This window comes from Populus alba, chromosome 7, assembly GCF_005239225.2.
Source record: "Populus alba chromosome 7, ASM523922v2, whole genome shotgun sequence".
NCBI lineage: Eukaryota > Viridiplantae > Streptophyta > Magnoliopsida > Malpighiales > Salicaceae > Populus > Populus alba.
Genome location: NC_133290.1, coordinates 11,707,318 through 11,724,325, shown reverse-complemented (window position 1 = coordinate 11,724,325; position 17,008 = coordinate 11,707,318). Strand labels below are relative to the sequence as shown.

Here is a 17,008-nt window from a genome sequence, read left to right as displayed (position 1 = left end):
ATTTTTATCTAAAGATTTAACAGATTTTGAATTACACAGCACCCATAATCATCTCTCGTTATCTTTTCAAAAGTTTGAACTTAAAACTTCTAACTGGAAATATCAGATCTTAACAAATTCTTATTATTTTGCGAGGATTTTCAAGCAACCAAGTAACGAGTAGCAATAATTGAAGCCTGATGACCTTGCACATCTCATGGATTTGGTGGAATCCTGTCAGCAAAAACAGGAATTACTTGTTTCTATCAAAGGGCCTTCTAACTCCGTCATGAGTTTGTAGCCGCAGATCATTATTCGGCCTTAATCCATTTGCATGGTCATTTGTTTACATCAATGGAGGCCCAGCCTGTATCTTAAATCATTAGGTCTACAATTTCCACCATTACATAACAAAACGCTCGTATTTCACAATAGTAATTTCCTTTATTTTAGTTATTTTTTCTTTTTCAATTACATTTTTCTGTGGCTAAATAAAGGTCACTTGTTTCTATTTTATAAAGGAATGACAAAATTAAAAGACACGGGACTAATATGAAAGCATTATTTAACCTATAACGAAGTATCTAAAAACATTCAAGTCCTTAAATTAAAAAGACGAGAGAGAAATTTATCTAAAAACAATAAAAAAAGAGAAAAAAAGTCGGACTAGTCTTTTCTTGATAACAAAACTTACTACTTTTGATGTCAATTAGTTATATTCAGTGCGAAGAATTTAATGATGATAGGTTTTACCTATGAATTTTTTTTTTTTTTAAAAAGCCACCTCTGAATTTTTGTTGGTTGATGTTGGTTTTTATAAGTTTTTTTGTGTGTTTTGAGATTGATAAGTGATTTAAAGAGCTGTTTTATAGTGGTTTGAAATGTTTTTAAATGAAAATGGTTTTAAAAATTGAATTTTGATCTCAAAGTCCTTTCTATTAATTTTTCAACCACAACAGTTGGTTTAAGGTCTCTAAAAAGCTTGCCTCAGCTCAATGACTCTAGGATTTTTTTAAGGCCTAGATGCGTCAGCCATATCAGTTTTATTTGAATTTTAATTATTCTTTATATTTTTTTATTATATAATTAAATATAAAAAATTTATTGAATCAAGTGGAGTCCATGATTCAAACTATAAATTTGATGGGTTATCTATAATTGATTTGAATTAATTCAATATGTCTTTAAAAATTTAATCCACCAGAACAATACTAAATAATTTCTTATGATCAATATATTTTCTTTTTTATCTTGAAAGAATATTTAGTTTGACGCACGAGAAGAAACCTAGTGGGTCTATAAGCCCTGAATGTTTTTCACGCTTGCATATTAGAATTGGTTGATGATGAAAAACCCAACTTCGTACTTAGGACTTTCATATATCCTGAGCTAAGTCTTGACCTTTGTGCTAATTCTTGTATGCTGTAGATCCATCTTACTTGTAAACTTATGGATTTAAACAATTTTGAACCTTTATAACCGAGATTTTAACCATAACTTAAAACATAGAAAATTATTTTTTAGATTATATTGTAATAATGTTCTACATATTTTTTTTTTTATTAACATGAGTGTTTAGGCTAGTTTGTACGCACCTCAATTAATATTACAGGCCCTGAAATTAACGATCATGTAAGCCTCCAGTAGCTCCGAAGTTTGTGGAACTTGAACTGGTGACCCCTGAAATTAAACTACACCTTTTAAAATTAAACTACTTTGGAGTTAAAAAATATTTTAATTTTTTTTAATATTTTAATGTAAAAAATAAATTTAAAAAAATAAAAAAATATTGTTTTAAAACATTTTTAAATAAAAAAATATAGATATTTAGATATTGGGGAGCCCGGATGGAATTTGACCACCTTGTAAATAACATAGAAAATTAGTGTTGCCATCTTCGCGCGCGTGTGTATATATTATTTGATGGACCCACATATCTTTTAGGATCTCTAATGTCGTTAACATTTATAATATTCATGCAAAATGTTGTCGTTCCTGTTATTTCTTGTGGTTGATGGACTCGTGTTGGAATAGTCATCCCAGGAATCTGCTTAATTTCCATGGACAAATTAGCTTGTACAAGGTCAGTCTAAAAACAAAAAACTTGCAGAGCACGGTAAGGCCATCAAGAAATATGATTATTAATTAATATAAACAAGCAAGAATACATAGGGGAAAACGACGACGACGACTCAAGGCCAAAATTGCAGTCAACGGCACTAAAATTTATTTACCAGTGGAATTATGGTTCTTTTCAAATAATTTTCTATATTAAAATACATGTCAATGATATTTTTTATTTTTTAAAAATTATTTTTGACATTAGTACATTAAAATTATTTGAAAATACAAACGTGTTTTAAGCGCGCGCACACAAGCCCTTCACTTCTTTCACTCACAGCTTACAAACTATTTACGAGCGCTAGGGCTCCGAAATTCAAATGGAGATGTCCTTGCAAGTAAGTCCTAAGACAGCAAATTATGATGAAGAAATGGTCAAGGCAAAAATCCTACAAGCACTGGACAATTTTATGGAAGACGACGACTAACGAGGTAGAAAGATGAACTTCCAAGAAGTTCTTTCTCTTGGATCTCAGAATTTAGGGTTTGATGAGATAAAGAAAGCTTATAGAAGCATGGCTCTGCAATAGCACCGTAGAATGTATGATCTCGAGTTGCGTATGGTTAATTCTGTAGGATTTGCGTTTGAAGGGCTTCCATCGGAGAGGATACGAAGAACAGTTTTCCAAGGGAAGTGTGGGAAAGGCAGCTGCATGGATTATATCAACGATCATATGCCCGAGTGGAGAGGAGGAACAATGGATTTACTCATTTAAAAGTTATTTAACTTTTTATTTATTTATTTATGGTTCATATTAATTACTTTATTCTTACTGTAATATGTAGATTGTTCTCTAACAAGAACTTGTATAAGAAAATTCGTTGTAGATGGCAGCTGCTGCCGAATCCAACTCCTAAGCCAAGGCTATCTCGATTTTTTTTTTTTAAAGGATGTTTAGAGTATGATAACGTTTTTTTTTTTAAATGTGTTTTTTTTTTTAAAATATATTAAAATAATATATATTTTTTATTTTTTTAAAGTTATATTTTATATTAGCATGTTAAAATAATTTGAAAATATATAAAAAAATTAAATTTAAATATTGTAAATCCAAAACAAATTGCTTTTCTAAAATCTTGATATAATCATTAGTTTTTACACTTTCTAATAAAAAATTAATCTCTCTGTTTTGTTTCTAAAAAAATTGAAAAAACAAAAAAGAATTATAGCGATGAAGGATCCATTAATATCTCTACTCTTTATTTTCTTGACGAATTAAGGACCTCCATCCAGCCCAGGCCCAGGGTGATTGTTAAATGGATTGTTTATTGGGCCCAACATGTATACGTTGAGCTAGAAGCCCTAATCAATATATCGGACTCTAATAATGGACTGGTCATAGGCTCCATGTACACACGGCCCATATGTTGAAATGAATTTCACAGCTATTTCTTATAACCGAAGAGACCTCCAGCTCTATTGAAACAAGTTTCCATTTTACACATTAAAATTGCATGGCTCTTCTTCGAGTCATGAGGATTTATAGCTCTACGTTTCTTGCCGTGAGGAACTCAGCAATCGCGAGAAGCAACCATTGTTTGAACATGAAGAACAATAAATAAAACAAAGTGTTTTTGTTTTTGTCTGAAACCCTGAATCTGAAAGCTCCAAAACTTAACAGAGTAAAAGTATACAGGCAGAGGTTTGAATGAAGTAAAATGGATTCTTGCAACAATGCTAGGATATTCTATTTCAATCTACCAATAACTCGTCACCGAGTTTTCTTAGCCCCGTTTATTTTCGTGGTTGGAAAGTGTTTTTATAAAAAATTAAATTATTTTTTTAAAATTTCTTTAGATATAACACACACTTTTGTAATTATCGCAAGTACTTGTCATTGAGTTCCACATGGCACCTTTTTTGGTTAAGTGAAAAAAGGAAATAAATTAAAAAAAAAAATGATGGGGAAATGATTGGAGATTTATCTCACTTGAGGTACAAAACCGTTAGCTTAGGATGAATCTAATTATGGGGAAATTAAAGAAATAGAACAAGGAGTCTCTTTCATATATTTATTTAAATTAACATATTATTATCATTAATTATCGAACATTAATCACTGCATCATGGTGGCGTTGGAAAATCTTTCTACACTTTTCAGGAGAGGAAATGTCTCCATGCATAAATATGTCAACATTAATGTAGAAATTGCTGCCTTAAAAACCAAGCAAGGGATGGAGAGAACCGCCGTACGTGGGAGTTTGCCGGGCATGAAAAGCTTCATAAAAGCAACGTTTCACATAGATGATCCTGATATTTAGGCTTCATTTACTTTTTCCCATCACTTGTTTGCTTGCGACCTAACTTGTTCTTGAGGTGATCAATCGTTTTCTTGTATTCACCGGACGTCGTTTCTCAGCGACAAACCCAAAACACTCTCGAGATTTCAATATAAATTAAGGAGAACCTTAAGGAAACTGTCAGGATAAAGCTCCCATTGTTTCTCTTAGATTCTTAGCCCCCTCGCCCAGAAAAAGAAGAAGAAAAACTTTGAGAGAGCAAGATTAATTAAAAGGATGTGTTTTAACCTAGGTTACAATTTTAAGAATGGAAAGCTTGTTCGTTTCATGAAGGAGAGTGATCGTGATGATGGAGAGGAGGAATGCAAGGGCTTGCTGTTGAAGGAGATTGAGAGATGGAAGAAGCAACAAGAGAAGTCAAGTGCTCCTGCAGAAGCATCATCCACCACTACTCCCTCAAAGGGCAATAACCATTTAATATCTTCTTGATATTTCTCTCCTCTTTTTTTCTTTTTTTAATGTTATGTATATTTTAGTGATTTCCATGCATAGCCATCTCCATTTCTTATTGATTTTGCTTAAGGAGATGCAATATTATCATCACTTCCCTGTTGGTGGGTGTGGGTGTTTGTGTTTTGTTTTCACTAATAACGATTGGCTTGCTCTACAAAAATACCGAAGTCTCCTTAACCTTAATCTTGAATGCAGAGAAAGGAATAGTGTACTTCTGTGTTTTTGTGCTTGATATTATACATCATTTTCCTCTTAATTTGTCTGTTCTCTCTCAATATTCTTCTTTTGCAAAACCTTTTTTTATTTATTTAAGGCAATATGTATTTACGGAATTAGTTTCATTTTTTGCATCCATGATAGTAAATATAATTTACACTTTTTTTATATGTAGTGTATATTCAAATTTGAAATGAGATTAATGATTTTTTTTTTTGTTTATATTATAATTTTGTAACTATGATCTATATATGCAATCAAAATTCATGTTTTAGTACGCCTCGTTTTCCCAAATTTGTTTTTTAAAAAGTAAAAAATATAGTCCACCTCATTATTTTTTTCTCTCTACCGACATAGTTGAAGTGTTGAATTGTTCGATTACTGCATCTAATGGTTGTGGGGAGTCCATATATCATTGGATAAGTATCAAATATATTACTAAATTATTGTAGCTTTCTCAAGTTTGCATCTTAATTATATTTTGTGTTAATTTTATTAGTAAACCATTTCGATTTCTCCATTAATGTTTTTTTGTTAAAATTCTTAGTAGATGTTAATTTTCTTTGAATTATATATATATATATATATATATATATATATTTTAAAAATAATAAATAATGAACTTTGAATGAAAATATGAAAAAAAAATTAAAAATAGATCTATTAAATAATAATAAAAAAAAACCCAACAGATTAGTCAGATGTTGACAAGTTTAATTCATGTCCACACACAATGGGCCTTACATAAGCCTAAGGGCCACGGACGATCCAAGTGGCCCAACATTTCATTCCAAACACGTATTGCTTCGTGCAAGTGATTTGCTCTCATTCTGGCCAGCTGATTTAATTTTTCCCTACTGCTGTTTTCCTATACTCTATTCTTTTTTTTGTAACTTTTTTTTTGTTATTTAATTTACGATGAATTACCACTATTTTCTTTGTTGCGATGGAATTGCGGCAGATAATCGAAGTTTCCATTTTCTTTTTCCAAGCTTTTCTTATTTTTATTTATGAAATATGAAACCAAATTTATAAAATATTCCCGGGACAGAATTTTCCATCTTAACTAATTTATTGGCCAAGGTTTTTCCTACCAGATTGTTTCATGGCAAAATTGTTTTGCTATGGATTTTGTGAGTTTAGTGATGGGAATTATGTGAATATTGATAATTTTTCTACTTTTTTTTTTATTAAAAAATATTGAATGTGGTAGGAGAAAGTTATAGTTAACTGCATTTTCATCAAGAGATTATGGCACTGCAATTAATTGAATTTATGTGGACTGGTCACATGCCTCACACTTGACACATTCATTACTGTTTTTTTTTAACCCGTGCAACTATGAAACCCATATACATACGATGTCATTTTGTGCTGTAAGTCAGATAAATATTATTTTCATATAAAAAAATATTTATGTATTATTAATATGTTTTTTTAATAAATTTTTTAATCATTAACTCAAAATATAATAAATATTGTACTATGTCTTTTTTAAATATTGATACAATAATGTATTGAATGATATTTGTTTTTCAAATATTAAGATGACAAATATATTGAATAATAGTTTTTTTTCAAATATTAAGATAACAATATATTAGATCGATCCGATGTTAAATCTACAAGCGATCATGAGATAGTAATAATCTTATAGAAAAAAAATCAAAATAAATGATAAAGATCAATTTCTAATCAATCTAATATTAAAGGATTAGATTGAAAAAAAAAAAAATAAATGACAAAACAATTGATTTGATTAACCTGTGAAACATGCAAGTCAGATTATAAGATCTAAATAACCCCATATATAAAGAAAAAATAGCCCAATTTCCAATAAATATTGAAATAAAAAAAATTAATTAAAGCAAAAATAAAAAAATCATGAGTTAACTTGAGCTAACTTGTTAAACCTGTCATCTAAATTATGATATTATAATAATTTTATAAAAAACAAAAAAAAAATTACAAAGTTTTATTTTTAATAAATTTAACATTGAAGGTTGAATTGGAAGGTGCATAATGTTGAGTAAATTGAGAGAATTCCAACCGGATGAAACAATTAGCTGGAAGAAAAATGTATGTGAAAAGGGGCGAAAGTCTTTAGAATATTTGAATGGAACTCCGAATAAAGTAATATAGGATTTGTGGGTAGATAATACCGTGTAAACCCCTAGTTTTAAAAAATTGTATAATCAGTGAACTTCTTGATGGAAAAATAATAACAAATATGCATGAAATATCGATAAATTAAGTAATTAAGCAGTTTGTAAAAGTACGAGTGGCCGAGTAATTTACATGAAATAATACATGGAATAGTAGTAATGGTATTTTTATAAATAAGACCAAAATCTCTTCTTCTCCTTTCAGTTAATTAAGAGAGAAGAAAGCTTGATTCTTCTATTCTTTTATTCAAAATATGGTGTGCTCTCTAAGAAATTGAGGCTTGTAAAGTGTATGAAGGAAAATTACATTAGGGAAAAACAATTCTTCCTTTTCTTTTAAAAGTTGGCCGAAAGTTTGGGAGATTAAAAAAAAAGGTTGAAAACTTGTTCTTCACTTCGTCTTCATTTCTTAATTCTTTTTTTTTTTGGTAACCCGAGGTGTCCGGACCAGCTTGCGCGCATCACAACTAATCCCCGGGCTCACTGAATATCCTGCAAGCTCAGTGAGCATGTAAGGCATCGCGGGGGTAACAGGCGTACACAAGTGGGGCTTGAACCCTGGTGTAGAGGAAAGGAACAAGTCCCTTCAACCACTAGGACACAACCCCATGTGTTTCGTTTCTTAATTCTTAATGAGGGTTTGGAGTAGAGAGAGAAACAAATATTCAATTGGAGTAAGAATTGGGGGAATTTTGCTAAGCAACCCACCAACCGAGTTCAAATTCTTGTTTGTAAGGTAATTTATATACGTTAATGGGATCTTCTTTTAATTTTTGATAAATGAGATGAAAACTCCAAATTCTCATTTCTAGATTATAATAACCAAGATTAATCAGAGTTTAAGAAAAAAAGCTTGATTGACCCTCCCGACCTATAATTTGAAATTTGTCTTGGATCGGCTCATGTTGTAAACTATAATAATAATTATTTTTTATTTGTACATTAACTCAGGTCAACCTGTGTTGATCCTCATGAACCATAACCTGGATCTTACCCTGATTGATCTTCAAGTCAAGTTTTAAATTTATGATAATAATAATTTTTATCCTTTGGATCAACCCAAGTTGACCCTTTTAATCAGTGATTCAAGCCTTTTCCACTTTAAAATTATTTTAGAGGCAAGTTTAGTTTTTTTTTTAATCTTTATTTTTTTAATCAAACATGTTTTTATATCTATTATCTTTATTATTTCTATCCCAAAATACTAATCGAACTCTATCTAAGTTTCCTTTTAGAATCGGTGTTAAAATTAATCTTCTTGCAAGCACATTATCCTGCTTTATAATAAATTCAAAGTCCTAATTTTCTAAATCCGAGTCCATAAAATGAATGATGAATATATTCTATAAAACTTATTTGTATGAGAAAAATAATAGATTGATGAAGATTTTTTTTTTTATTTCCAAAACAAAAACACATGTTTTTATAATCTATATCATGAGTATAGCTTTGATTTTTATAGGTTCATTGTTTAGGGAGGTGTAAAAAGTTAAATTAAATGTGTTTGATATTACAATGCATGTTATTTTTTAAGAAAATTTTTTCATTTATAACATTAGAACATCAAAATAATAAAAAATACTAAAAATTAAAATATCAATTTAATATTTTTTTCAAATAAAAATTACTTTTGAAAAACATTCAAAAACAAAACTTACCACATTTTCAAACACTACATCTAATAAAGAGTAACACATGTTAGTTTACAGTCAGTCTGTAGCACTATCAACCAATGAAGCTACTACATATGGAGCTTAGCACTAAGAAACCATGGCGAACAGAACATGCAACAAAGAGAAAGAGGTACATTGAATCTAGACATAACTTTACAAAATGGCACTAGTGTCGCCACTCCCCCCCATCATCTTGAACTAACGAATAGCTTAATTCCTGTCATCATCGCCAACGGATTAACAATTATACCAACCAACAAAAATTATGAAAGATATAACTTTGGCTTTTGATGTTTTATCACGTCTTTTGAATAATTTATTAGTTATATATTGTGTAATGCTACGGGTTATTTTTTTTATAAAAAAATTAAAATTTAAAAATATTAAGTTTTTCTGTAAAACTATATTAAAAGAAGATATACATTCATATATGCTTTTTTTTTTTTTTTTATTGAAGGTTTTTCTGTCAAAATCATTAATAAGAAATCAAGATTTTTTACAAAAAAATATATTTTTCAATAAATATTTAATGAATAATTAATATGAGATATATTTATTTATAACTTCTTTAAAATACTTAAATCTTATGTCATTTTAAATAAGCATAAGGGTCCTTATAACAAACAAAAACGATTTCTAATAGTCAAATTGGTAATTTAATTTATTTTTAAATGTGTTCTATAAAATTCAATTCAATTATGTAATTTAGTATTTTATTTTAAAAATAAAGATTGTAATATATTATTAATTGAATTTAAACATGCTTAAAAATTAAATTAAATTCAATATGATTCCAAAAGTGGCTCAAGTTACTGAGCAGGGATAGTCCTCTGCCCCCTTTTCAATTTGTTAAAAAAAGAAAAAGAAAAAGAAAAGACAGTAGTTAAAAAAGTACATCGTGCTCTGGACTTTAGTTTATTTAAGGAAACAACCGTGCATACGTCCGTGTCTGTCTTTACTTAGCATCCAGCCTTGAACATGTCCTGATACAAGCTTGGATTGTTCGAACAACTTAGATTATTAAAATAAACTTAGTTAGGTACTGTTTTAAGTTATAATAATGATTTTATTTAAAATATTCTTTTAAAAATATATTAAAATAATATATTTTTTATTTTTTAAAATTTATATTTAACATCAGCATATAAAATGATAAAAAAATTAATTTTAAAAAAGAATTCAATTTTTTTTAAAAAGAACTAAAAACTCTTAGATAGATGCATTAAAAAAGAAAAGAAAAGAATTTCTTGTGATTTTCTCTTAGCGCAAGGATAAACTCTCCTCAAAAACACCAAAGACATTGATGAGTTAATGTTCATACAAAACAACGGCAAATAAGGAATTCATCAGGAATTTCCCATGATCTTGGAGGTGCTAGTCTCTACTGGGCTCTACCATAGTACCATTGCATTTGTCTTGCAGTTACTTCTTCTCAAATAATTTTGTTTTCTATGAAACAGTCTTTCTTGAGATAATATATATTTTATAAAACAGTTTAATTTCAAAGTCAGAAATTCCATTTACAACAAATTTAGACGGCAGCTGTGTTTCATAAATAGTCAATTAAATTGTAATAGACTGTCTGGAGACTGACATGTTTCAATGGGGTTGTGCAAAATTTGAATTTTTTTTTAAAATTTATTTTTAAAATATTTTTTGAATCATATGCCATGATATAAAAAATAATTTTTAAAAATAAAAATATATATATTATTTTAATATATTTTTAAATAAAAAACATTTTTTTAAAAAAACCATATCTACCTGCGTATCAACAGCTTCTTTAAAATCTCCCTTGGCACCCTCATATTTGACTCTCCATGTGTACGAAGGAATTTGCATCCCACCACTTATGCGACCTAAATTCGCAAATCACAGGTCTTGGATGGTCTCCTTGTAAAAATTCCTCGACCTTTGAAGTTGCCTTTTCTGTGTATATAAAGACAAAGACTGGTATAAAGGTAACATATATACGCACTTTAGCATCACACCATTCTCTAAGCTTGGTGCAGTGCGAACCATTCTGTAGCCTGAATGTTTTCATCTCCATAGGTTGAGAGACTTATCGGAGACAGAGACTCTTTGAGTTTTCCCAAACACTTCAAATCAACCATGGCTTCTCTGGCAGTAGAAACAGGTCATCAAGAAATCCATGACGTTGAGAGGAATGGGCACGCTGAAAAGGCTCAGTGGGTGCTCAATGCTCCTGAGCCACCTAGCCTGTGGCAAGAGCTCACGGGTTCCGTCAGGGAAACAGTTTTGCCTCATGCCAGGAGATTCCCAACTTTCAAGGACAAGGGTAGCCTTTCCAAGACTGTAATTTCATTCCTGCACGCTATTTTTCCCATATTTTGCTGGTGCCGGAGCTACAAGGCAACAAATTTCAAGAACGATCTGTTGGCGGGTCTGACTCTCGCTAGTCTCTGCATTCCTCAGGTAAAAACACAAGCAATCATGGAAGTTTACAATGGTCACAAAAACAGTCGACACTGCTATTTCTTTGTAGTAACTAATTTCTTAGTTTGTCTGAAAATACTACAAAAATTTCATGCAGAGTATTGGATATGCAACTCTAGCAAAGCTTGATCCTCAATATGGCCTCTGTAAGTTATCTTACTGAACTTCTGTTGAGGCTAGCTAGCTATCTTTGATATAGTTAAACTATGTGTGTGTGAATTTGTTTTTCGTTTTCAGATACAAGTGTTATCCCGCCTCTCATTTATGCTGTAATGGGAACTTCAAGAGACATAGCAATTGGGCCAGTGGCTGTGGTTTCGCTGCTCTTGTCTTCGATGATTTCGAAACTAGTAGATCCTGAGGCTAATCCAATTCCTTACAGAAATCTTGTTCTTACCACAACCTTTTTTGCAGGAATTTTCCAAGCAGCATTTGGACTATTCAGGTGGTTCCTTCACAAGTGTATTTTTTGCTGGTTAGTGTTATTTCAACCTTCATAGTACTTAAGCTGCTTTGTTTTCCTTGTTGGAATTCGCAGGTTGGGTTTCCTTGTGGATTTTCTCTCCCATGCTGCAATTGTTGGGTTTGTAGCAGGGGCAGCCGTTGTCATCGGTCTTCAACAAATGAAAGGGCTACTTGGGATTACTCATTTCACAAATAAGACTGATGTTATCTCTGTAATGGAAGCTATTTGGAGAGCAGTTCATCATTCTGTATGTTACTGTCCCTAGATTTCCTCCTCAGTCAGCCTATTAATTCACTCGATTACATATATTGCCGTAGAAATGCCAACTTATCCTTCGTTTTCCTATCTTGATCACAGTGGAATCCCCATAATTTTATACTCGGATGCTCATTCTTAACTTTTATTCTAGTAACCAGATTTGTGGTAAGTCCTAGTAGCAAAAACTTAAACCTGATTACGAATATGAGAAATTTCTTTCTGCCGTTATTAAAGTCATTTAATTAAGGATGATAGATTCGTGATTCTCTCAGGGTAGAAGGAACAGGAAGCTCTTCTGGCTGCCAGCAATTGCTCCTTTGATATCTGTTGTTTTATCAACTCTTCTAGTTTATCTGACAAGAGCAGATAAACATGGGGTAATGATTATAAAACACATTAAAAGGGGCTTAAACCCAAGCTCAGTCCATCAGTTACAGTTCAACAACCCACACATCGGAGAGGTGGCTAAAATTGGACTCATAGTCGCTGTCGTCGCACTCACTGTAGGTGTCAAACAATTCAACAACAATTTTCATGAGAAGTACTAAATCAATCAACATTACTCACTTTCCATTCCACTCTGCTGTTATGTCAAATGCAGGAAGCAATTGCAGTAGGCAGGTCTTTTGCATCCATAAAAGGATACCACATCAATGGAAACCAAGAAATGGTTGCCATGGGATTTATGAACATTTTGGGATCTTTCACTTCTTGCTATGTTGCAACCGGTGAGAGATTCTTCCAAGACTTTATGTAGGATATATCTAACAATCCATTTGCTTAAATATATTAATTTTCATGGAAGTATTAACCATCAAATTATGTAGGTTCGTTCTCGCGCAGTGCTGTCAATTTTAGTGCTGGTTGTGAAACAGCCATGTCAAATATTGTGATGGCCATTACAGTGATCATATCCTTGGAATTGTTCACAAGGCTACTGTATTACACTCCCATTGCAATCCTTGCTGCAATCATTCTTTCTGCTTTACCTGGACTCGTTGACCTTCATGAAGCATACAATATCTGGAAAATTGATAAGCTGGATTTCCTTGCTTGCGCTGGGGCCTTCGTTGGGGTCTTATTTGCTTCCGTGGAGATCGGTCTCCTAGCTGCGGTAACATTAGTTTCTGCTTTTTACTTCCCGGGCATACATATACATAAAGATAATGATATACAATAAATATTGTTTCAATAAATTCATTTTTTTTTGTTTCATGAAACTAAGAATGCATGGAAAGCTTAGAAATATTAGATTTTATTGGCAAAAGTCTTTTTTTTTTTTTTTTTTTTCTGGTAATTTACTGCAAGTTGTAGTATTAGGCCTGAGTACTGTGTATGTCAACTTCGTATAGTTTATGCACTTGAAGGATCATATCTAGAATTTTCGTGCTTCCTCATACAAGAAGATCTTCAACAATTATAAATGAATGGATCATATATCCAACCTTCGCGGACAACATTAGAAACTTGATGGAAACTGAAGTGGATTTCGTGGAGCTCATAATTAACAAAAGAAATTTGTGGAAAGGCCAAACGATCTCAGGCCAATAAAGTACCAAAATTCGACTGATTCATTGGCATTACAATTACATATACCCCACCAAGTTGACTAAGTGTCATGTATCATGCCAGTGGATGTGTGGCGAAAACAGTGACTGTGTACAGTGCGTATGTATGAAGCAAGGGTCCGCCGTGCCTGAACCATCGTTTTGTTATTTTTTTTTAAAAAAAGAATTCTGATTTTATATTTGATGAGATAAGTTTTCACATAATTTGAACGGTTATGTTGAGTTTCAGGTGACAATATCTTTTGTGAAGATTCTTATAATCTCAATCAGACCAGGCGCGGAAGTACTTGGAAGACTCCCCGAAACTGATATATTCTGTGATGTTGATCAATACCCCATGGCTGCTAAGAACCCTCAGGTCCTCGTAATCCGTGTTAAGTCTGGTTTGCTTTGTTTTGCGAATGCAAACTTTGTCAAAGAAAAGTAAGGACTTGATGATATGCTATAATGTTCATTAATTATACATAACATATACAGTATACGTACAATAATGAACTAAGCTCTATTCCTTTTCATTTTCTAATCTGCTGTTGAAGGATAATGAAATTGGCAACTGAAGAGGAAGAGGGCAGTAAAGGGAAAAGGACTCCTCAAGCTGTGATTCTTGACATGTCCAGTAAGTTTTTACGGGAAAATCAAGGACGGGTTCGTGCTAGTTATGGACTATATCAAAGTTTTTCCTCTTTTTTTCAGGACTATATCAAAGTTTTTCCTCTTTTTTTCAAAATCGTTTTCCGTGTTGCAGATTTAATGAACATTGATGTATCTGGAATCACTTCTCTGGTGGAATTGCACAAGAATCTTGCCTCGAGTGGAATGGAGGTAATACAGTGACTGTGTCCTATATACTATGAATTTATCTGTATTTTGGCGATGCAAATTCTCTTATCATGAACGGTTTGTTGTCTCTCAGCTAGCCATAACAAACCCTAAGTGGCAAGTGATTCATAAGCTAAGGGTAGCCAACTTTGTGACCAAAGTAGGAGGAAGGGTCTTCTTGACAATCGGAGACGCTGTGGACGCATGTCTGGGCGCCAAAATGGCTGCTGTTTAAGCATATGGCTTCTAATTATGCTTTCTTTTATCTTGTGTGAGTGTGATCTAGTCCCCAGTGTCTGTGTTACTGGGACATGTAATAAAACGAAGCTTTCATCTCCTCTACCTAATCCTAGCCAGGGCTCAAAAGTGGAAGTCCACGGCGGAGGTAGCGGTCGTTAAGTGGTGATTTTATGTAAGAAAGAAATGTAATATAAACCATAACCTTTGTATAATATGTTTTTATCAATAATTTTAAACTCCGACTCTTATAACGGCTCGAGTTCTCTTTTTCACCATTAAAGCCTTTATTTGTTATGGGTTTTTCAAGAGAATTAATTTTGAGTGTTGTATTGATTGTTTTTTAAAGTGTTTTTTTTTATTTAAAAATATATTAAAATAATTTTTTTTTTATTTTTTAAAAATTATTTTTGATATCAGTATATTAAAATAATTTAAAAAATATAAAAAAATAATTTAAAACAAAAAAAATTATAAAAAATATTTTTGAAGCGCAGAAACTCTATATATTATTCATTGTATTTACATGAAATCATTATTAATTGTCTAGGTCCTGTTTGTTTTTGCGTTTTAAAAATGTTTTTGAAAAAAATTAAAATATTTTTATTTTTTTATATTTTTTTAAATTAATATTTTCTGGTTTTTTTTAGATTATTTTGATATACTAATATAAAAAATAATTTAAAAAATAAAAATATATTATTTTAATATATTTTCAAGTGAAAAATACTTTAAAAAATAACATAATTATACTTTAAAAATAAAAAATCCTAGGTTGCTGATAATGTTGTGTAGCCGTACCCTTTACAAACACATAAAGAATATGGCAATTGTCAATCAATATATATATATATATATATATATATATATATAATAAGATTCTATATCCGTACCCTTTACAAAAACATTAAGAATAATATGGCGATTGCTGATTTTGTTTTTTTTTTTTTTTTTAAGATTTGTTCTTTGTATGTCAATCAATGTATAAATTGATTTAAAAAGATAAAAGGCACAAGTCTCTTTTTCTTTCCTTCACTAAAGCTAAAAGTAATAGCTACGTGTATTTTGTTACGTACAAAGTAATGATATACCTCGTGCAAATGCAGTTAAGATGGTGTGTTAGAATTTATTATTATTATTTACAATCAATTTACTAAAGCAAAATATAGTAATTAATTATGTGCATACTCAATTTACTTAAATCTGATTATATTTTTATTTTCATATATTATTTTAGATTCATCTTTCACTATTATTCAAAAAACAAAAATCACTAAAAATCAATCAATCTTGGTGTGTGTATATATGCAAATTAATTTAAGTGAATGGTGGTACAAAAAGTAATATATATATATATTGTAGAAGTATACCTGTCAATCTATATATACTCCATCTATTTAAATTGAACCATGAATATTAATTGATAATCACATCTAGAATATTTAAGAAGTTATCCTCCATTCCTTGATTTTACGGGTTCAAATCTTGAAATTAATATTTAGGAAGATTTATTAAATTCTTCTGAAAACTTAACATCGATTAAAATAATTAACAAAGTTAAGTATTCCATACTTGTATATATTAACACTGTAGCTAATTCTCTTACTACCGATAAGAACAAACAAGGAAAGATGAGGACTCTCTCTCTCTCTCACACACACACACATGCAGTACTTGAAGGATCACATCAAGAATTTCCTGTGCCTGCTTCTGAAACATTTATTAATCAATGGAGCATCTATATCCAACCTTTGTGGACAATATTGCATTGAAACTGAGGAGTGGATTAATTTCATGCCTTGATCATCCTCACACAAAGAGATTAATTTCTCAAGAAAAATTAGAGTCACTCTGATCATTGCCATAACATATACCCTACCACATTAATTAATGTCACATATCATGACACTGCGTGTGGCGAAAACAGTCAAGGGATACAGTTTTTGTGGCGCCTGGCATCAATCGTATTGTAGATGGATTTCACTTTTAGGGATGGAGCTAAGTCAGCTACACTCTAGACCACTTAACCATTTATCTTTTCTTCTTTTATTAATATGTGAATCAACAAAAGAGGAAGGAAGAAATGTAGCTTGATTCCAACTTCTTCTTCTTCTTCTTCTTTTTTTTTTTATTAACATAGTGTTCGGATCAGCTTGCATGCATCTCGACTGATTAATTTCAATGACCCTGAAATTAACGACCATGCAAGCTTTTAATGGCTCTAAAATTTATAGAATTCAAACTAATGATCTTTAAGGAGTAAACTCAAAACCTAACTAGTTGAGCTACATCATT

The 17,008-nt window shown here is 31.1% G+C and overlaps 1 protein-coding gene across 1 annotated transcript; it reads left to right on the top strand.

Moving 5' to 3' along the window:
- The first annotated feature begins 10,745 nt into the window (after window positions 1-10,745).
- LOC118043554 (sulfate transporter 2.1) lies at window positions 10,746-14,967 on the top strand. Its single transcript, XM_035051570.2, has 12 exons — window positions 10,746-11,344; window positions 11,463-11,511; window positions 11,603-11,810; window positions 11,904-12,078; window positions 12,189-12,254; window positions 12,362-12,592; window positions 12,691-12,817; window positions 12,917-13,203; window positions 13,887-14,080; window positions 14,194-14,273; window positions 14,403-14,479; window positions 14,571-14,967. The coding sequence occupies exons 1-12, from the start codon at window positions 11,021-11,023 to the stop codon at window positions 14,709-14,711; spliced, it is 1,959 nt and encodes a 652-aa protein (XP_034907461.1). The 5' UTR covers window positions 10,746-11,020; the 3' UTR covers window positions 14,712-14,967.
- Window positions 14,968-17,008: the final 2,041 nt, after the last annotated feature.

What these genes read in the sequence shown, in the direction of transcription:
- LOC118043554 (XM_035051570.2), top strand. Translation starts at nt 11,021, where the DNA reads ATGGCTTCTCTGGCAGTAGAAACAGGTCATCAAGAAATCCATGACGTT. An exon ending in CTAGTCTCTGCATTCCTCAG is followed by an intron (nt 11,345 to 11,462) that starts GTAAAAACACAA and finishes AATTTCATGCAG; the next exon opens with AGTATTGGATATGCAACTCT. An exon ending in GCAGCATTTGGACTATTCAG is followed by an intron (nt 11,811 to 11,903) that starts GTGGTTCCTTCA and finishes TGGAATTCGCAG; the next exon opens with GTTGGGTTTCCTTGTGGATT.